The sequence below is a fragment of the Myotis nattereri genome (assembly GCF_964212035.1).
Source record: "Myotis nattereri genome assembly, chromosome: 3".
Classification (NCBI taxonomy): domain Eukaryota; kingdom Metazoa; phylum Chordata; class Mammalia; order Chiroptera; family Vespertilionidae; genus Myotis; species Myotis nattereri.
In genome coordinates, this window is record NC_138077.1 from 196168476 (window position 1) to 196189930 (window position 21455).

General features: G+C 47.8%; 1 protein-coding gene across 4 annotated transcripts; it reads right to left on the reverse strand.

Annotated features, from left to right (window-relative positions):
- Positions 1 to 233: 233 nt before the first annotated feature.
- TMEM39B (transmembrane protein 39B) lies at positions 234 to 20707 on the reverse strand. Of its 4 annotated transcripts, none has more exons than XM_081085738.1 (10): positions 20378 to 20707; positions 18653 to 18779; positions 17665 to 17884; positions 17210 to 17289; positions 17011 to 17094; positions 16544 to 16698; positions 8212 to 8548; positions 6829 to 7016; positions 2528 to 2648; positions 235 to 674 (listed from the first exon to the last, which is right to left on the reverse strand). In XM_081085738.1, exons 5-10 carry the CDS (start codon positions 17062 to 17064, stop codon positions 432 to 434), a joined length of 1098 nt encoding a protein of 365 aa, XP_080941864.1. In that variant the 5' UTR covers positions 17065 to 17094; positions 17210 to 17289; positions 17665 to 17884; positions 18653 to 18779; positions 20378 to 20707; the 3' UTR covers positions 235 to 431. The 4 variants fall into 4 exon arrangements, with proteins under 4 accessions (XP_080941862.1, XP_080941864.1, XP_080941863.1 ...); XM_081085737.1 differs by having other exon boundaries at positions 17248 to 17289; positions 20378 to 20428; XM_081085736.1 differs by lacking the exon at positions 17210 to 17289 and having other exon boundaries at positions 234 to 674; positions 20378 to 20703.
- Between the last annotated feature and the right edge of the window lie 748 nt (positions 20708 to 21455).

Here is a 21455-nt window from a genome sequence, read left to right on the forward strand (position 1 = left end):
GATTAAGACAAGGCTTGTAATACACAGAAAGCAGCACCTGGTACACAGTGAGCATTCAGCTAGCAGCAGTTTTCATTGTTACTGTGACCTCCCGTGCCTTGTCTCCCCTCCACCGGAGAAGGCAGAGCCCACAGGCCCCAGAAGACACACGTGGGGTTCCTGGCCCAGAATCACACACCACTGCACTCTGCCTGGCAGGCAAGAAGGGAAAGAAAGTCAGGACACAAGCTTATTAGGAGTATAAAAATAGGACTTTTTTCCTCATAATCATATCAATTATCAAAGAAAAAAACAGTATGTAACAAAAATACAAAGCTCTGGTGGATTTTTTTTGTCAGTTTTTGGGGTTTTTTACCCCCCCCCCCCCCCCAGCCCCTTCCCAGGGATCCGCTGGCTGAAGCCTGGATGCGGTCCCTGGGGTTGCCCTGGGCTCAGGAGAACCGGTGGTCCAGGTCCCTCTGGGGGCTGGCCGAGTATGAGTAGGCCTTGCCCAGTACCAGGCGGTCCCGCAGCAGCTTGAAGAAGGCGTAGTAGTTGCTGAAGAGGATGAGCGCCAGTGAGATGGTCTGGTGCCACTTTTCAGAAGACATTAAGGAGTACAGCTGGTAGACAATGACAGCACCCTCCAGCAGCAGGAGGATGTTGAGGATCCGCAGAGGTTTGCTGAAAAAGAACTGCCCAGGAAAGAGCAGGATGGACTGGAATGTACTCTCCGGAAACCTGCCTCTTGGGGGGCTGGGTGGGCCAGTGAAGGGAACAAGCTCTTGGGGCCCCATGCAGTGGGCTGGGAAGGAAAACTTCAGAGGGTTGGGCACTGACTTTGCTGCCTCTCTGCCTTTGCTTGTGGTATTCCTTCTGTCAAGACTACTGCTCTCCGCATAATGTTGTTTAAGATCCTTTTCAACTTGTACTTCCTCCAGGAAGCTTTTCTTAAGAAGTCTTGCTTGCTCTCTCAAACTTTTTTCTGGTCTAAAATCAGACCAGATTATATATGTGATCTTCCTGGGTACTGTAAGACCTGAACCAATTAGAATCTTACGATATATTAGAGGCCCGGTGCACGAGCGGGGTCCCTCTGCCTGGACTGCGGGATCGGGATGAAACCGGCTCTCTGAGATCCCCCAATGGGGCCCCGGATTGCAAGAGGGTGCAGGCCAGGCCGAAGGACCCCACCGGTGCACGATCGGGTCCAGGGAGGGATATGGGAGGTTGGCCAGCCAGCGAGGGACTGTGGGAGAGCTTCAAGGCGTGTCCGGCCTGTCTTGCTCAGTCCCAATCAGCTGGAACCCAGCAGCAAGCTAACCTACCAGTTGGAATGTCTGCCCCCTGGTGGTCAGTGCATGTCATAGCACGTGGTTGAGTGGCCTTACCATATCATTAGCATATTACGCTTTGGTTGGTTGAATGGTCGACCAGACGACCGGATACTTAGCATATTAGGCTTTTATTATATAGGCGGAGTTACAGACTCTACAGCCTGAGTCACCAATTACTTAATGTATAGCACTTGCCAGCTAGGCCAGAAGCTTCCAGGGGACCTGGTGACTCCTCACTCTTACTTAGTGTTTACCAGGCAAGGTAGAGTGTACAAAAAATTTCTGATCAATTCAAAAGAGTGATCAATGTCTAGGGATCCAGATTCTGCAAGAGGCAAGGTACCTAAACTTCAAAAGCTGCTTACAGGATAGGAGAAGTTGTAGGAAATGGGAGTCCAAGAGACCAGCATGCCAGGTTCAGCTCTGCAGCTGAGAGGCTTCTGGGACCTCGGGCAAGACCCTTCCTTGTCTTGGCCTTAGGTTTCTCTACAGTGAAACGAAGTGATTACCCAGATCTATGATTTCTCAGACTGTGTTCCTTGGAGCCCCAGGTTCCGAGGAGGTTATTTTAGGGACTATAGCAGCGGTGAGTGGGAGTGCAAGGAGTCCCAACCCTTGCAAACAGAGCAGAGCCATGAGGTCCTATACATTGGACTTCAGTCTATGACTGTATTGGACAAAGGATTTTGATAGCAAAATAAATAAACAAAATGCAGACCACTAGCCTAGATGATTTTGAGCATCCCTTTTCCATAGTATCATTACCTCCAGTTTTCAAATTTCCTAGGAAGGCACCCTTGAACAACTTAAACTCTCTATGCTGATTTTAGTATCTAAAAACGGGGAGAGCCCTGGCATTTCTCCCCTACACACAAAGTTCTGGTAAAGACTGATGGAAGAGTGCATGGGAAGTGCTTGCCTGGCACACAATAGGAATGATGATAGTTATTATTTTTATCACTAAGAACCTTTCCTTTTATTGTATCATCTTTCCCACCTCCACCCAGTATTTCAATGATCTGCTACCAGGCAAGATGCAGTTATGAAGTGGCTGACATGGCTGTCCTTGTTCTGCAAGTGTACACTGTCTGCCTTTGGATTTGGGAAATACCTAAAAGTAACTCTCTTGTTATGAGATCACCTTCCTGCCCCTCTGGTCCCCCTGCCCTCTAGATCAGGCTCCAACCCTCCTTCCCGGGGAGGAGACTCACGTGGAACCGGAAGTGGGAGACATCAGAGGGGATGGCCACATTGTAGTGACCCACTGCTTTGTAGACGTTCTTGCTGTGCTTCACCAGCACGCCCTGCGGCCACATGCATTCTTCAGTCCACCTGGAGGCAGAGCCCAACAGTGCGCTTTATGCCCAGCTCACCCACAACAGGGGTGACCAGAAGACTGGGCATGAGGAGAAACCACCAGGGCTCTACTCTCATTTCTACGACTCAGCATAGTGACTTTCCCTTTCTGGGTGTCAGTTGTCTCCTCTGTAAAATGGGGTAAGAACCATGAGAAATTCACTGTGCTGGCAGTCGCAAGGTCTGGGGCTGACGTTAACGCCCGAGGGAGGGTCAAGAAAATCTTTTTCCCTCTCTAGGTGAATCTTCTTCATCTGGTCTTACCTGTAGCCTCCAATTGGTCCATCACAAGTTGCCTAAGTGGTCTCTGTAAAATACCAAACTGAGCCCGACTGTTTCCTGCTCAAAACCCTCTGAAGCCTGTCCAGTGCTCTTGGGTCAAGTCCTCTGAGGCCCTGTGTGGCCTTCCATGACTGCCACCATGTAGCTCAGTTTCTAGTTCCTCCAGCATACCTTACTACGGCCCGCGGGCCACATGCAAATACAAATATTGTATTTGTTCCCGTTTTGTTTTTTTACTTCAAAATAAGATATGTGCAGTGTGCATAGGAATTTGTTCATAGTTTTTTTTTAAACTATAGTCTGAGGGACAGTGAACTGGCCCCCTGTTTAAAAAGTTTGAGGACCCCTGCCTTACTGCTTCATGTCTCTGTACAAGCTGCCCCCTCCAATTAGACTGCCCTTCCTGATGCCTTATCCTTCTGGCAAGCAATTTGTCAACTTTTAAAAAAAATGATCTCAGAGAGAAAAGGGAGGGGAGTGGGAGGGAGAGAGGAAGGGAGGGAGAAACATTGATTAGTTGCCTCCCACACGTGCCCCAACTGGGGATCGAACCTGCAACCTGGGCATGTGCCCTGACCAGAATGAAACCTGCTACCTTTTGGTGTATAGGACGGTGCTACAACCAACTGAACCACACCGGCCAAGCTCTTTGTCATCTTAAAACCCAGACTCCTCCAGAAAGCTTTCCTCCAACTCCTCACAGAATTCAGCATCCTTTCACTCTCCCCCAAACCCCTACTACTGATCTACATTCCCCAATGTTTTGCCACTTATTTATTTCTCTGTCTCAAGGGTTGGGAGACCTTAAGGGAAGGGATGGTGTCCAATGCACCTCTGTCCTCGCAGCACGCCACAAGGGCTGGCACATAGAGGCCCCAGTGACCATGTGAACGAGGTGGTGGAACCAGTGCGCTTTCTTCCGACGTTCTGTGAAATCTCTCAGGAACTCCAAGGGTGCCGGGCCAGAGGACTGAGACTCACTGTCTGCAAGAAGCTCAATCTCAAGCTCCTGTCTTGCTGATTCATTCATTTAAAAAAGTTGTGTTACATGTGATAACGCGAATGAATCTCACAGACAATATGCTGAATTAAAGAATCTGGACTCAAGATTTCATTTATATGAAGTTGCAGAACAGAAAACTAACCTATGGTGAAAGCAAGTGAAAAGATAGTTGGGGTGGTCATTGGGAAGGATCACGAGGAAATTTTCTGAGGGGCTGGAAATGTTCTGTAGCTTGATGGAGGCTAGATTACATGGGTGTACATGCCTTTATCAAAACTCAAAAAATTATACATTTTAAGATTTATACTTTTCAGCTCTGGCTGGTGTGGCTCAGTTGGTTGGGCATCATTCCATGCACTGAAAGGGTGGCTGCTGGTTTGATTCCCAGTCAGAGCACTCGCCCAGGTTGGGTACTCAATCCCTGGTGGGAGGCATGGAGGAGGCAGCCGATTGATGTTTTGCATTCACGTAGATCTTTCTATCTTCCTTCCTTCCTTCCTTCCTTCCTTCCTTCCTTCCTTCCTTCCTTCCTTCCTCCCTCCCTCCCTCCCTCCCTCCCTCCCTCCCCCTTTCTCTTGAAAAATCAATTTTAAAAATCTTAAAGATTTATACATTTAATTGTATATAAATTTTTCCTTAAAAAAAAAAAAAAAAAGAGGATAGCCCTGCTCAGAGGTTGAGCATTGACATATGAACCAGGAGATCATGGATGGACTCCTGGTCAGGGCACATGCCAGGGTTGCAGGCTCGATCCCAAGTAGGGCGTGTGCAAAAGGCAGCCGATTGATGTTGGCACGGCTGTCCTTCTTCTGCGTGTGTGCATTGTCTTCCTTTCGATTTGGGAAATACCTAAAAATAGCTCTCTTGTTATTACATCACCTTCCTGCTTCTCTCATCATTGATGTTTCTATCTCTTTCTCCTTCTTCCTTCCTCTCTGAAATCAATAAAAATATATTAAAAAAAAAAAAAAAAGACTGCCCAGCCAGCATGGCTCAGTGGTTGAACGACAACCTATGAACCAGGAGGTCACAGTTCGTTTCCGGTTGGGGCACAAGTCCGGGTTGCAGGCTCGGTCTCCAGTGTGGGATGTGCAGGAGGCAGCTAATGATTCTCTCTCATCATTGATGTTTCTATCTCTCTCTCCCTCTTCCTTCTTCTCTCAAGTCAATAAAAATATGTTTAAATTAAAAAAAAAAAGGACTATATACAAAAAATTTACTGTGGACCTATTATAAGCCAGGTGCTCAACTAGGAATGAGGAGATGGCTGAGAGCTTGATAGGTAAGGACCCTGATCTCCAGGAGCTTTAGTCCTGGAATGACAGGCAAGTCACTAAGCAAACAGAGCAGAAAGTGCTAGGTGCAATGATCATGGTATTATGGGATTGTAGGAGCATAGGGGAGCACTTGGATGGACAGGAAAGTGTTTCTGGAGGAATTCAAGTGCTAAAGAATGGAGAGGAATTAATCAGGAAAAGAAAGTCGGGAAGGATGTGGCTGGCAAAACATGCAGCATGTGCAAAAACCTAGATATAAAAATGCATACAGTTTAAGGATTTGAAGAGGTTTGGTCTGGCTAGAGCAGAGTATGAGTTGGGGCATGGTAAGAGATAAGGTAGAAAAGGCTGGCAGGACCCAGCTCATCAGCTGGGAAGCCGTGTGAAAGATCCCGGATGTTATCTGCAGATTGTGGTGACCTACGGACAGATTTAGCCTCATATTCTGCTATGTTCTATCTTTCTACTCCTCCCTCCCTACAGAGCCCCCTTTGGCCCATTTGGCAATGCCCATCCCCTTTCCTGGACCACCTGGGCAGAGGCTGGAAAGGCCCTGACTGGCACAGGGGGCCAACACCAGGAGGCGTGGTCTCTGTGGCCTCCCTTTGCATCTCTGCTTCTAGGTGGGCCTACCGCTACAACCCTGTCCTAGTGCCTCTTCTCTGCCAGGCCTAGTGCTTGGCCCATGACTCAGATGTGATACAGAAGTGGCCTCCACCTTGAGAAGCTTTCAGTCTATTGGGGCAATACAGGCAGGAAAACCCATATAACCTGGGTGAAACGCACTGTGGTGAAATGCTAGGCACCATGAAGAATGAGCCAGGCTGGGGAAAGACAGCCTAGCACCTCAGGGTTCCCAAGTAGGGTAACTTCTGCCTCTGTTCTGGATGCAATAATATCCTAGAGCTGGGCCTCTGTCACACCACTCATCCTATTTACGTACACAGCTATCATCCCCACCAGACTGAACTCCTTAAGGATCTTGTTTCAGTAATTTCCTCCCTGTTTTTTTTTCTTCCCTGTCCAAGATTCACCATCAGCACCAACACCATAACACCATATCTTGTTATCAGTTTGACGTCTCTAAGATACGCCTTGGAACTGGTCCCTCCACTACTCAAAATCCTTCATAGCTCTCCTTTGCCTATAGGTCAAAGCCAAGCTTCTTTGTCCAATATATAGCACTAAGCCTGGTATGGATGAGGTAGAAATAAATGTCTGCTGGAAGAGTAGGTGACCTCATGACTGAATGGATGAGTAAGCAGTTGATAGAGGGAGTGAAGCGAGGAATGAATGCATGAGCAAGTCAGTCAATGGGTGAATAAATAGTAGACAGTGAATGAGAAAATCCACGAGTCTATGAATTTACTGCCTGCCCCCTCCCATCTCTAGTACACTACAAGTTACCTAGGGACAGGGAACATGTCCGTCTCGGGCCCTGCCAAACCCCATTCTGGCCACAAGGTCTAGCAAACAAGATATGCTCAATAACCTTTTGCTGACTGAATGAATGCGTTGATGAGCAAAGAGGTGAGTGACTCCAGACACTGACCAGGAGGGTTAGGGTTGGGCAGAGAAGGGTAGGGCAACTCACGGGTGCTGCAGCACGTTGGAGCACAGCGCTGGGTCCACTTTCTGCCAGCAGCCAAGGTGGGCAGCGGCCTTGTGCAGTAGGTCACAGTAGCTGGCAGGCAGCAGGTGCTGCATGAGGATCACTGAGGTGCTGATGGACACCAGGAGGAAGAGCTCGCAGGACCAGCGCTTGTCGTAGTAATGAGTGTTCTGGGGGCAGGAAGAGGTGGGAAAGGCCTGGGATGCCCGTAATGTCCTCACTCCTTCCCCCTTCCCTGATTCTATGTACCTTGAAGATCAAACCTGGAGAGAACTCAGGGTGACGTGAAACCAAGGATCTAACACCTAACAAAGAAGGCTTAATCATGGGCTTAGACCAGTGATGGCGAACCTTTGGAGCTCGGCGTGTCAGCATTTTGAAAAACCCTAACTTAACTCTGGTGCCGTGTCACATGTAGAAATTTTTTGATATCTGCAACCATAGTAAAACAAAGACTTATATTTTTGATATTTATTTTATATATTTAAATGCCATTTAACAAAGAAAAATCAACCAAAAAAAATGAGTTCACGTGTCACCTCTGACACGTGTGTCATAGGTTCGCCATCCCTGGCTTAGACCCTGGGCCCACTGCTTAGTCTTTTACAAAGAAAAACTGCTCCCAGTGCCCACCACTCTGAGCCAGAACACTGGCTCCCAAGTTCAGGCACAGACTCTGGCATCCAACTGACATGAGTTCAAATCTTGGCTCTGCTGCTTATTAACTGTGTGACCCTGGGCAAGTCACCTCACTGCTCTCTGCTCCAGTTTCCTCATCTGTAAAATGAAGATAAGAGGAACCACCAACCACCGCTGAGAGGCACTTGAAGGACTGGAATACCCACGAAAGCTCGATCACATGGAGGTGCTCAACACACTTTAAAACCTCGACCTCAAATTACTCAGTAGGGCCCGCTCTTGGATACATGTTTCCAGCCTACAGTCGGCTGGGAAAATACTTTCCCAGAAGGCCACACAAGCTAGAGAGAGAGCACAGGCTTTCGCTGTCACTCCGATCTGGATGGATCCTGCTTTCCTATTTAACGGTAAAGCAGGACACTGTGACATGCCTGTACCAAAACAGCCAAATTAAAATACAAGTCACTGCTCTCTGTTATCAAGTATTATGAACAACAATGCATGTCCTCCTCACTGGCTGGGTGGCCCTGTGCAGACCACTTCCTTTCAATGAGCCTTGTTCTTTCCGCTCTAAAAATAGAGGCAGCAGTCACTCCAGCCCTTGAGAGAACATACAGAATCTCATAAAAAAAATAGTAGTTATTTATGCAAGCAGGAGGTCTGGGGGGCAGGCAGCAGGGTGAGGCCCTGGGCAGGCCCTTCGCCTCCCTGGGTTGAGCTACACACCTTCACGAACCAGACAGGCACGAAGGCCACGTAATAGGCGCTCAGCATGGAGCTGACCAGCACTTCCTTCATGCGCCAGTTGAAGTCCATCTTGAGGAACTCCACCTCGCTGCGGATGAGGCTGGGCGACAGGCAGCAGGCATGGGTGGGCATGGAGTCTGGGCCGTACAGCTGCCGCGTGTGCTGCTTCCACGTCTCCCGCAGAGTCAGCAGGTAGTCCCGGCTCCGTGCCAGGCCACTGACAGCCTCCCGGGGACCCATGGAAGCCATGTGGCTGAAGAGATTTGTCTTGCGGATGTCACAGTTCAGCTGCAGGAACGGAATGTACATCCCAAACCTGCGGGGGAAGACGGTGGTGAGGGCAGGCCTGCCCGTGGGCCAGGATCCCAGCCCTCAGCCACTGAGAGTCCTTCTTTCCTCCCTGGGCCTTAGCTCTCTTGGCTATTCTGAAGGGAGAATTCACTCGTCCTTCTAACCCTCCATCCTCCCATCCAATGATCAGTTGTTCAACACATGTATTAGCATTGAGTGTGTGCTGAGCATCAGGGGTATAGCAGGAAGCAAGAGATGAGTCCCTGCCTTCACACTCTATTGACAACTAACAGCATTCCTAACAGCCCACAGTAACTGGGCACCACCTATACTCCAGACACTGTCTTAAGTCCTTGACGCGCATTCGCTTCTCTTTTCCTCCTAAGAACACTGTGCATTAGGTCCCGTTGTTTCGTGCCCTTTCAGATGAAGAAGCTGTGGCTCAGAGAGGTAACGTGGATTCCCCAAGGTTCACAATTAGTAAGGAAGTAACAGAGCTGGGATTTATCCCAGAATAATCTGATACCAAAGATCAGGAGAGATACTCAATAAATACCACAAGTAATTCATTTTAAATGTACATGGCACGGAGGTATAAGTTGCTGAGTACATATGTTAGACAGCTCTTAGGGCAGCTCAGGAACAATATTTGTGTGTCTCTTATGTGCCATGCGCTGAAATGGGCCCTTGAAAAGTACAAATCTCTTCCCCTGAGCAGTGCTCTTAGGTTACGGCTGGAGCTAATTAGTCAAGGGGTGTTTGGAGTATCTGGCTCCTATCACTTGAGGAGAAAACTAGACGAACCCATAGCCAAGAAGGGTATATAGTTATAAAAAGTGGGTAAATGCCTAGCACAGTACATGGAACATCATGTAAGTGTTCTTTACAAGCATTTCTTTTTTTAGCTTGGGCCCTCTCAATTTCCCCAGGTCCTCAGACCCAGACCCAGAAGGGTTCCTGGGCTGCCCCCAGAAGTCAGGTTCAATGAGAATGCTACATTTTCTTATCAACTTCCTGTTTTCTGAGGTTCCAAGGGAAATGAGTGTCCTTGGGCAATGTGCTTCTTTGGGTTTTTGCTTTCTGTTCTATAAAATGGGGATGCTGCTCAGTCGGTGTGACTCTGGGTATTGACCCATGAAACAGGAGGTCACGGTTCCATTACCAGTCAGGGCACATGCCTGGGTTTCAGGCTTGATCCCCAGTAGGGGGCATGCAGGAGGCAGCTGATCAAAGATTCTCATCATTGATGTTTCTCTCTCTCTCTCTCTCTCTCTCTCTCTCTCTCTCCCTCCCTCCCTCCCTCCCTCTGAGATCAATAAATACTATGAGTATTTATTATATTTAAAAACTAGAGGCCCGGTGCATGAATTCGTGCACGGGTGGGATCCTTCGGCATGGCCTGCAGGGATTGGGCCAAAACTGGCAGTCCAATGCTCCCTGCTGCTCCCACTCATCCCAGTCCCGCTGCACCTGCTGTGGGTTTGTGTCCAGTCAGTCCTAGTTGGGAGAAGCTCCACCACCGCAGCTGCACTTGCCAGCTGTGAGCCCTGCATCTGGCGCCCATCCTGAGGGATGCTGGTGCAGGGGGGAGAGGGGGGGAGTGGGGGGAGAGGGGGACGGGATGCGATTGGCCCTCCCGGGCGGGTGGTGGGACGCCCTTGCAGCCAGGGATCCAGATCCATCCCACTGACATTTGCACTGGTTGTCGGGAGCCACATGGGGAACATTTGTACTTTTATATCGTTTCTTCCTAGCGGAGCATCTGAAGAGGGGAAGTGGCCACGGTGCCCCAAGCCGACTCCCAGGAGGCCGGTGGTCCATCAGAGCCTGGCCCATTCTCTGGATATTGGACCTGCAGGACTACTGAGGGAGTGAGTGGCTGCCACTGGGCTGGTGGGCTGCCCAGACCAGGTCCGTCAGCTGAGCAGCACTCCCGCTGTGGGAGCACACCTACCCCCTGGTGGTCAGTGCACATCATAGTGACAGGTCATTCGGTCATTTAGGCTTTTATATAGATAGATAGATAGATAGATAGATAGATAGATAGATAAAATGAAGTGGGGATGCTACCATTCTTCCTGGGGTAAGGTTAAGTAAAACAACTTAGAGAATTTGGTTGAGAAAATAACCTCTGGGATCAAATAGGCCAGTTTTAAAATCCCAGCTCTGCCACTTACTAATGCTATTATTTAGGGCAAGTTACTTAATCTCTATGAGCCTCAGTATCCTTAACTTGCCTTAAGTTACATAGCTTATATTGATTCCCTATGTTCAACCAGGCATTATGCTAGTGTTTTCATAAGTGCTCTCTTAATTTTTCCAACAACCCCCAGCATGGTGCCTGTCTCAGAATATATCAATATAATTTTGTTAGAAAAAGAAATAGGCCAGTGACTCTATCAGACAGGAAAGAAGACTGAAATGGAATTCCCAAAGCACTCTTCAGGATCCCTGTGGGAATAAGGGGGTGGGCACTTACATGAATATACAAGGGATTCAGAGTCAAACTAAGGGCAAGTACTTAAAATCTCCCTGGTTTTGCCTCTAAGAAGAACTACAGATCAACTAAATTACGTGGTAACAGCAAGTGACTGCTCTGACAGGTCACAAGTTAGAAGCAGCTTCACATGCAAGATGGCAGATTCCCTCCCATCCTTCCCACCTAAGACATGACAGTAGGAAGTAAATCCATATCAGCAAAACAAATGGGAGGAGTGCACAGCGATTCTGACAAATTTAGAAAGCGGACGGAAACATGTTGACAGATGAGGAAGGAAGCCATGGCCTAGAGCAGAATTGTCTAATAGGAATATGAGAAGCACACATGTTATTTAAATTTCTGTAGGGGGCAGGCTAAAAGAGGTCAATGGGGGCAAAAAGGGGACATCTGTAATACTGTCAACAATAAAGATTAAAAATTTCTAATAGCCACATTAAAAAGTAGATAAAATTAATGTTAATACTCTATTTTATTTAACTCAATATATGCAAAATATTATCATTGCAACATATAATCATTACTATGAATATGTTTTACTTACTTTCTTTTTTTGTACTAAATCTTCAGAATCCCGTGTATATTTTACACTTATAGCACATCTCAATTCAAATTAGCCTATTTCAAATGTTCAACAGCAACAGGTGGCTAGAAACTACTAAACTGGGCGACATAGGTCTAGGTCAGGATATGAGAGGGCTGGACTGAGGGTGGGAGCCTCTCTGCCTAGAGTGATCCAAGAAAGGCTCTGGCTTGATGTCAGCAAATACGATAGAGGGCAGAAGTGAGAACCAGGGCTGAACAAAAGGGATTAAACAAAGACCTGTATTTATGAATAAGAATCAGTCCCTTAATCTCTTACACACCTCACACAATGCACCCTGAAGGATTTTTCTGTAAAGAAACTGAACAAAGTGTTTGAGAACCGAGGTCCCCATTCTAGGCATCCTAGAGTAACACCTACCCCCCTTCTTCTGGCCAAAGGGGGCCACAGCCTGACAACAAGGACCTTACTCCAATCATCCTAAAGCAAAGTTTGCCCTGCCCATGTACTCAGAACTTCCAGTCAAAATGCACTCCAAGCTACCAGGCTCTTTGTTCTTAAATAGAAATAGACAACCGAAGAAACCAACTATATTTAGAAAACTAGCAGCATTTAATAGAAAAATTGACCCAGGAGGAAAGACAAAATTGAGGGAACATAAGAGATTTTAAAAACAAGAACAGAAATGCCATGAAAAAGAATAATCAAAATAAGAAAGAGGTCTTAGATACTAAAAATATGATTGCTGAAAAAAATTCTCAATAAAAAAGCTGGACGATATAGTTGAGGGAATTTTCCTAAGGCAAAGTGAAAAGAGAGAGATACACAGAAAGAAAGACTGAAGGAAGGGAGAGAAGAAAGGGAGAGAGATGAGAAAATATAAGGGGAAGAGATAACCAACCTATGAGGTCTACCATATGATGAACTGAAGTCCCAGAGAGAATAGAAAACATGAAAGAGCCAAAACCGGTTTGGCTCAGTGGATGGAGCGTCGGCCTGCGGACTGAGGGGTCCTGGGTTCGATTCCGGTCAGGGGCATGTGCCTGGGTTGCGGGCACATCCCCAGTGGGAGATGTGCAGGAGGCAGCTGGTCGGTGTTTCTCTCTCATCGATGTTTCTGGCTCTCTATCTCTCTCCCTTCCTCTCTGTAAAAAATCAATAAAATATATTAAAAAAAAAAAAGAAAAAAAAAAAAAAAAGAAAACATGAAAGGAGCCCTGACTGGTTTGGCTCAGTGGATAGAGTGTCAGCCTGTGGACTGAAGGGTCCCAGGTTTGATTCCGGTCAAGGGCATGCATCTTGGTTGCGGGCACATCCCCAGTGGGGGGTGTGCAGGAGGCAGTTAATCGATGTCTCTCTCTCTCATCGGTGTTTCTAACTCTCTAGCCCTCTCCCTTCCTCTCTGTAAAAAAATCAATAAAATATATAAAAAAAAGAAAACATGAAAGGAAAAATATTATCAAAGAAATAATAGAAGAAAATTTCCTTGAGCTGAATACCTAAATCTCGTGGTAAAAAAAATCCTAGAGTACTAATAAGATGAATGAGAAAAGTTCCACACCAGACACACCCTGGTGAAATTTCAAATAATCAAAAGTTAAACAGAATATCCCTAAAAGCCTTCAAAAGAAAAAAAACAAGTCATCTACAAATAATTGGAATCAAACTGGTATTAGTCTTCTCTTTAGGAACATGGGATACCAGAGACAATGGACCAATATCTTCAAAATTCTGAGAATATGAATTTAGAAATCTACATTTAGCTGAATCATCAATTAAGTATAAGGGCAGAATAAAGACAATTTTAGACATGAAAGGACTCAGAATGTACGTAACTCCCATGTACCCATTGTTAAGAAAATTACCTGATTATGCATTCCAGCAAAATAAGGGAGAAAAACCAAGAAAGAGGAAGACATGGGATCCAGGAAACAGTGGATCCAACCCAGGAGAGCAGCGTAGGGAAGTCCCAGGCTGAGAGCTGTACATCAGGCCTAAAGAGCAACCACTCCAGACTGGAGCAGGAGGATGGAGAGATCCAGGAGGGATGTCTTTTGGGGGGGAAATGAACTCCAGGCAACAGGTAGCATGATTGAGAGGCTGGATAAACTTGAGGATATGTTGAAGGCCCATCATTCTTTTGTCAACAAGAAAAGAAAAGGCAATTAGAAACTCCAAGATGAAAAAAAAAGCTGTATAAGAAAGTTACAATCTAAATATGAAGCAAACTAAACTATGATAATGATTGTAAGCATTTGATGGAATGTAAGAAAAGAGAAACCATTTGACCTAGACACTAGAACATTCTTTTTTTAAGAGGCTCAAGATTATAATTCAGTTAACTATAGAGAAGGAATGTCATCTATGCATACTACTTGGCCCTACACTAAATGATGTTTTCATATTTATAACATCAAGTCTACTTATTAATTTTTAATTTTTAGAATTAGACTTAGACAAAGAATGAAAGACTTTAATGTGTTTATATACAAGAGTGTGAATGTCAAGCTTGACAGTATAAGAGTATAGTTGCCAGGAAGTGAGAGGAGGAAGAGGGTGAAAAAATGGAATGGCAGGGTTCCTAATATTCCTCTTTTTCATAAAAGGAATTAAGACACTGACTACTATTGATGGAATAAGAAAGACAGGCATTCTCATATTACTGAAAATGATAACCAATAGGAAACTAAAAATAATAACTTATCAAACACTGGGAACAGTAGGGATGGAAGGGTGAACTAAGTATTTTGTTATTGCATGTGCACCTGTATGCATGTGCATATATGAGTGTGTGGTATGCATGTATATGTAAAGGATATTTATTTCCTGGATATACAAGAAACCAGAAATATTGGTGGCTACCTCTGGGGAGGGAAACTGTGTAGCTGGGAAAAAGGAGTCAAGAGAAGACTTTTTCATTCATATTCTTTCATATCTGTTGAATTTTTGTTTTTATTAATTTTAGAGAGAGAAACAGAGAGAAAAACATCCATTGGCTGCCTTCTGCACGACCCCTGCTGGGGATCAAACCCACAACTCTGGTATGTGCCGCAGTTAGTGTGCAGTATTTATACCTGCTGAATTTGAACTATGTAAACCTGTTATCCCAACTATAATATCAATAAATTTTTAAAAAGAGTAAATAAAGGTATAAAAATACTAGAATTATGGAAGTGACCTGAAAAACATTTAACACCAGAAACAGTGACAGGGATTGTTTTTGAGAAGTGGGACTACTCTGGGGGGTGGAGTTGGAGGCTATTTTTCATTATAAGGTTTTAGAGTACTGGACTTGATTTTTTTATGCGGATTTTTTTATTATGTTTGCAAAAAAATAAAAAATAATGCAAGATATAAACACTGGATGATGTCTGTATCCAAGGAGAATGGACTCACTGGAGAATAACTAGAAAGGGTCAAATTTAGGCAATCGTTGAAAATTTAAACCAATACAACCATTTTGGAGGGTCAATTGCTAATAGCTATCAAAGCTGGTGTGGCTCAATTGGTTGAGCATCGTCGCTTGCACTGAAGGGTCCCTGGTTCAATTCCCAGTCAGGGCAAAGCCCAGGTTGTGGGTTTGGTTCCAGGTCCAGGTGAAGCAACCTATCAATGTTTCTCTTTCACATCAATGTTGTTGTTTTTTCTCTCTCTCTCAAGTCAATTTTTAAAAACATGGACATAACTTTTGATGCAGTAATTCTACTTCTGCAAATCTGTTTTACAAAAACACTGAGCAAGTGTGCAAAGATGTATGCAAAAGAATGTGCCCTGCCTCATTAAGTAGGGAGAAACTAGGAATAACTAAACAAATCTACTAATAGAAGACAAAACAAATTGTGAAAAATCTATACAATAGAATGCTATCAGGCCATTAAAAAAAGTGAGGTAGACCATATGTATTGCCATGAAAAAATATCCAAGTTATATGATTATGTGGAAAATGTAATCAATTTTACAACAACATGCATAGTACAATCCCATTTTTTTTTTTAAAAAAGTATGTGTGTAAATAAAAACCAACCAATCAAACTCGAGTTTGACATGCTTGCAGTAAGTAATGGTTTTCTAGGGGACTGAGATTATGTGGACTTTCATTTTCTATGTTAAAAGCTCCTATAAAGTTTAATGTTTGTATATGACATGTGTCACTCTTTTAATTATAAACTAGATATAACTGAAGCAATAGTGATGGGGCTCCTCCCATGACAGTGCCCTTTTGGTTAACCAGGGTAGAGAGGGAGAAGTGCCCAGCTATGAAGCTTCCCAGGGAACAGGGCTGGTCCAACCTGGAGAAGCTCATGAACCAGAAAGCTCAGGGGTTGGGAAATAACTGTTAATGCCTAGGCAGCCAGGAACCTGTCCCACGAACAGCCAGAGTAGACACCTTGCCAAAGCCCTCCCCAATCCTAGGCCAGAAAGGGGCAGTCCTGGGCTCCTCTCAGACACTATCTCTCCATCTTCGACAATTTGGGTTCTGGCAAGATGGAGGGAGAGTGACCAAAACAGACAAAGACAGACATATACACATGCATGTGCAGACATACACACACACATGCTTCATGCATAGACACACACAGGTGCTTGCATGCACACAGACCTAAGGGAGGCACCAAGAGCTTACATAAACACTGACATGTACAGAGACAGACAGAGAACCAGAGAGAAAGGAAAGAAGAGAGAAGGAGACAAAGTACATGCACTTCCCTCAGGAACCTTCTTTGGGATACACTCAGATCTGAGTCCTATTCTGCCTTCCCCTTGGTGGCACCTTGGGTGAATGATGCCATCTCAGTTTCTGCTCCTGTGAAAGGCTAATCGCTCTGATCGCAGGGGGATACTGTCTGACAATGTGAGAGAACATTGTTGCTGTCTTGCCTGGGAGTCTTCCAGGTGTGGGGCCTGCTGACCCAGCTACACTCAGGGCAAAGGTCAAGAACCAGGTGTCAGGCAGTGAGGGGTGAAGGAGGGGTACTCACGGGTAGCAGAGGAACAGGAGGTTCAGGAAGGAGTAGGTCCTGAAGAGGTGGATGAGGGAGCGGCACAGACTCCAGCCTGTTGCCGTGAGAACGGTGAAGCGGGTGAGGAACAGCAGGATGGAGCGAAAGAGGGAGACCTTCCCCCTCTGAGAAGCCTGGGTCAGGGTGAGACAGGACGGGATGGGGCCTTGGATGAAGGCCACAGAGGCTGTGCCCAAATCCCTCCCAGCACGGCCTGTGTCCCACCCAGGGAAACACGGGGCAGCAGCCGCGGCAGAACCTGGCAAGGGGAGCCCTCCTCGACACCCAGGAAACTCCAACGGCCAAAGGGATGTGAGTAATGTTCTTCAACCAAGTCCGAAGGGAGCCCCAAGGAAAGGCCTCAGGATTGAAGGGCTCCACGTTTCTCCTCGGCACCCCCGGGGGAAAGGGCGTCCCAAAGTCCCCAGCCTCTAGGGCCCAGTCACCTCCTTCACGATGGACCCAATGAAGCGGCGGCCCAGTACGATGGTGGTCACCATCAGCAAGTTGAAGTCGATCAGGTGGAAATTCTGTCGGGGGCAGAGGCCTGGGGGTCACGTGGGGCCCCCTGCCCAATACAATCTATTCTCAGATCCACCTCCCCCTGCCCAGTCCTTTCCATAGGGACTATCCCCACTCTCTGACCTTCACAGGCCTCCAGCTGAGTCAGGACAGGAAATTACCTAGAGTAGAACAGGACCCAGAGGAGGGAAGTGGGAACGTCCCTGGAGATAAGAGAGTGGTGTGTGAGCCCCCTTGCCCTAGTCACCCTGCCCCTGTCCCTGAACCTCTCGTTCTGCACGGAGATCTTTCCACTCCTTGAAACACTCACAGATGTCTATGCTTCATCTCCCCCACAGGACTTAAGACTACGCTCCTTTAGGCAAAATCTGTCAGATTCATCTCCACCTTTACAATGCCTGGTGTGGCGCTGGGCACATTAGGGGTGAGAATTCAGGAATCACCAGTTTCCTGTTCTTTCTACATTTCCCTTGCCCAGCATGAGTCCAAGCCTACAGGGTGCTAGGTAAGCTGTGCTAAACTGAAACCATACACACACTCACACACACATACACGGCTGGTCCTAGCTGGACACCTACCAGGGAGGTGTGGGAAGGCGGGTGGGAAGGTGGGTACCACCACACTGTCTTGTAGATATTGATGTAGTGAACGAAGAGGGCTATGAGCTGGCAGAAGAAGAGCTGCAGCTCAAATAGAATGCTGGCTTGAACTGGCAGCTCCGGGATCTTGCAGTGTTGTAGGGGAACGACTGTCTGGGTGGCCAGTGGGGGGCTGGAGAGGCCCGTCCCAGAACTGCTCCTGGGGACAGGAAAGGAAAACATCAGGAGCTGACCTGAGAACCCTACCAAGAAGGCCTTCTGAGGCACAGGATGGTGGGGTAGGATCAGAAAAGCCGTTCATGGCAAGAATGGGGTCCTGATCCTACATGTCAGACATAGGGGTTGACAGAGCCTTTTCCTATCCCTAATCTTGTTCAGGCTTCCCAACATCCCCCAGGAAGTAAAAATTTATTAGGTCCATTTTACAGACAAGGAAAATAGGAGGCCCAAAGAGGGGAGATAACTTGTCCAAGCCACCAGCAAATCAGCAGCAGAACTGTAACTAGAATCCAGGCCTTTGGATTTATTACACTACTAGAGGCCTGGTGCATGAAATGCATGCACTCCGTGGGAGGGAGGAGTCCCTCGGCTGGCCTGTGCCCTCTCACAGTCTGGGAGCCCTCAGGGGATGTCCGACTGCCTGGCTCAGGGCTTCTGGCTGAGTGGTGCTCCCCTGTGGAAGCGCACTGACCACCAGGGGCAGCTGCTGCGTTGAGCCCCCTGGTGGTCAGTGCACGTCATAGCGACCAGTCATTCCGCCATTCGGTTGATTTGCATTATAGCCTTTTATTATATAGGATGTCCCACTGCAACTGTACAAATGAACATCCTCTGGGTCTTTTCTGCTGCCTTCTGAGCCCCCTCTGGCATCTGGGCTATCACATCCTAGAGCTCAGTCAGGGACAGCTTTGTCCTTACTATCCCTGTGAGCCCACAGTGAGGGGCAAGACACAGAAAGGCAGTTTACCTGGTGCGGGAACGGACACTGGTGACTGAGGCACTGGAAGTGTGGCCCCCACCAGAGCCCCCGGAGGACCCTGGCTCACACAGCGGATTGCGACAGTAGGATGTCCTGTTGGGACCTCTTCGTCCTCCTGTGGGACTCAAATAAGGTAAATCCTCAAGCCAAAGGGCGTATATCAAGGATAACAGCAGTGATCCTGCCTACCAGTTCACCTGCTGTCTCACTTTACCATTTAATCACAAAGACCTATGATCTGGCTCCTGCCTACCTCTCCAACCTCATCTACCGTTCTCTGCCTGCCCCCATGCTTCAGCCATCCTGGCCTCTCTCTCCATAAGCAAACCAAGCTTACTGCTACCTCTTGTACTTGCTGTATCCTCTGTTCCGAGAGCCCTTCCCTGATTGCCATTTGGGAAGTATCTGCTTCATAATTCGTCCCCACCCCCACAACAATTCACTCTTGGAATTTTTCTTATTCATTTGTTAACATATTTATTGTCTGTCTTACCCACTAGTATGGAAGGTCAGTGAGGTCACTACATTTACGTCTTCTTCCGCTGTATCCCCTCCCCCTACCACAGTGCCCAGCATTAAGTAAATGCCCAATAAGTATATATTGATGAGTGATGAAACCTGCAGGGTAGGTTTTCCATAGATTCGGAAACTGAGTTTATACTGTGTCACAGGCAGTTTGGGGGCTGGGTCCTGTGCTCTTAGCTCTGGTGTATGCTGGTCCATTCAGATACTACCCAGTTTCTATAGGCTGACAATTCTGGGCAGTCGTGAAGTTTTTCCCTCCAGGGCCTGAGATCCAGCTCGAGGGGCATCCTGGTGTCTTATGGTCAAGACCCTGGGCCTGAGCACAGGGCCAAGGATGTGGCTTTGGGAGAATGATGTGTTTGTGGACCCAAACTTGGACCCACCATCTATTTCTCTTGCCTTAGCAGTCTAGCCCGAGCTCCCAGGCTCCATCCTGCTTACAAGCACCACCCCAGTTCTAGTCAAGGTTATAGCTTTGTTTATATCCCTTCAGGGCAACACGGCAGCTTACACAACACACGCCTTTTGCCCTAGTTCCTCAGTTTGGAAGCTTTTCCCACAAGCCTCTACAAAGCACTTGTCCTCGAACTCTGCCCCTCAGCCAGCCCCCAGCCCAGAAGCTCTGTTCACACACTACTATACTCGGCTTAGAAGATCCCACACAAATACCTTCACCCCAAAAGCTCTGCCCATACCTAGTCTCCTCTCTAGAAGCTCTGCACCCACACAAGCACCCTCAGCCCAGAAGTCCCGCCTTCACACAATTGTCAGCCCAGAAAACCCGCCCACGAGCCCATAAAAGCTGCGTGTACCCAGAAGCCTCGCTCCAGAATGGGGTTCCCTTAGTCTAGGTCTCCTTCCCGCCCCACCGCTTCCAGCAGAAAGCCCCCCAGCCCGGAAGGACGCCCCCGCCCCTAGGCCAAGGCCCCGCCCACGCCTAGCCCATCCTCACCAGAGCCCAATCCTCCACAAGACCCCACCCCGCACGAGAAGCCCCGCCCCAGCTGCCCCGCCCCCACAAGAGGCCCCACCCCGCAAAGCGACCGGAGGGGGCGGGGTCCCTCTGCGCCCGAATCCCCTCCCCCGCCCCTTGCCGGGATCCGGTCCGCGTGGGGAGCCATGAGCAGCCTGGCCACCCCAATCTCCGCGCCGCCCGTTCCCGGGCCGAGCCGGGCCCGCTCTGCTCACCCATCTCCTCCCCCCGGCGCGCTCTGCTTCGCCGCCGCAGCTCCTGCGGGCAATATGTCGGAGGCGACGGCAGCCGGGAGAGGACTAACCGCCGCAGCCCGGTCCCGGGGATCGGCCGCGCGCTCCCGCCTCGCCGCTAGATTTGCATACGAGGCCGGGCTAGAGGCTGGGGGCGCGCTTCTTAAAGGGGCCGCCTGGACAGAGGCGGGGCCTGCGGGGTCTTTGTCTCGCAGTCCCCCACGCCCTTCCTGCCGCTGCTGCGGAAGAAACCCGAGAGGCAGGGGAGCCCACGTTCTGCTGCTCCGTGCGTGCCTTCTCCCCGCATCTCTCAGGCCCGAGGGCGGGGCCCGGAACCCGCCTCCCGTCTCAGTTCCTGCCGGGGATGGACTGCATCCTTGAGTGGCTCCCAGGCTCCCCAAACTCAACCCCTTTCAAACTGGGCTGTCACCTTTCTCTGCGGCCTTGTTGCTCTTTGGTCCACTCCAGTCAAAACCTGGGAGTTATTTCCCGCCTCCCTCGGCACCACAGCTAATCTTTTACGTAGGTACGTAGTCTTGCCAATCCTAAGATCTATCAGTGGTTCTCAACTTTCTGGCCCTTTAAATACAGTTCCTCATGTTGTGACCCAACCATAAAATTATTTTAGTTGCTACTTCATAACTGTAATGTTGCTACTGTTATGAATCGTAATGTAAATATCTGATATGCAGGATGGTCTTAGGCGACCCCTGTGAAAGGGTCGTTCGACCGCCAAAGGGGTCGCGACCCACAGGTTGAGAACCGCTGGAAGTATTTCTTACATCTGACCCTACTCCCCTGACACCACCTGTTCAAACCCTGACTCTGCCGGTTCCCAGCTTTGAAATCCTGTTTCTTGTCCTTTCCGATGAGGCTGGTAATATTCATGTGATAGGTCTTGGTGAGGGCTACATGAGATAATGCATGTAGAACAGAGTCTGTTTTATACATGTTAACATTATTATGGCAAGCACTTCATGCAGAGGACGCATTCAATAAATGAGCTACATTTGTGATGGTTTCTTCCCTCATAAGACTTATAAGCTGTGTTAATCACCGG

Bases quoted from the DNA above. Each gene is read 5' to 3' on its own strand.
- TMEM39B (XM_081085736.1), bottom strand. The intron at 2,649-6,828 runs GTGAGTTGCCCT...CTCTGCCTCCAG, and splicing joins TCCAACGTGCTGCAGCACCC to GTGGACTGAAGAATGCATGT. The intron at 675-2,527 runs GTGAGTCTCCTC...TTTCCTGGGCAG, and splicing joins TCTCCCACTTCCGGTTCCAC to TTCTTTTTCAGCAAACCTCT.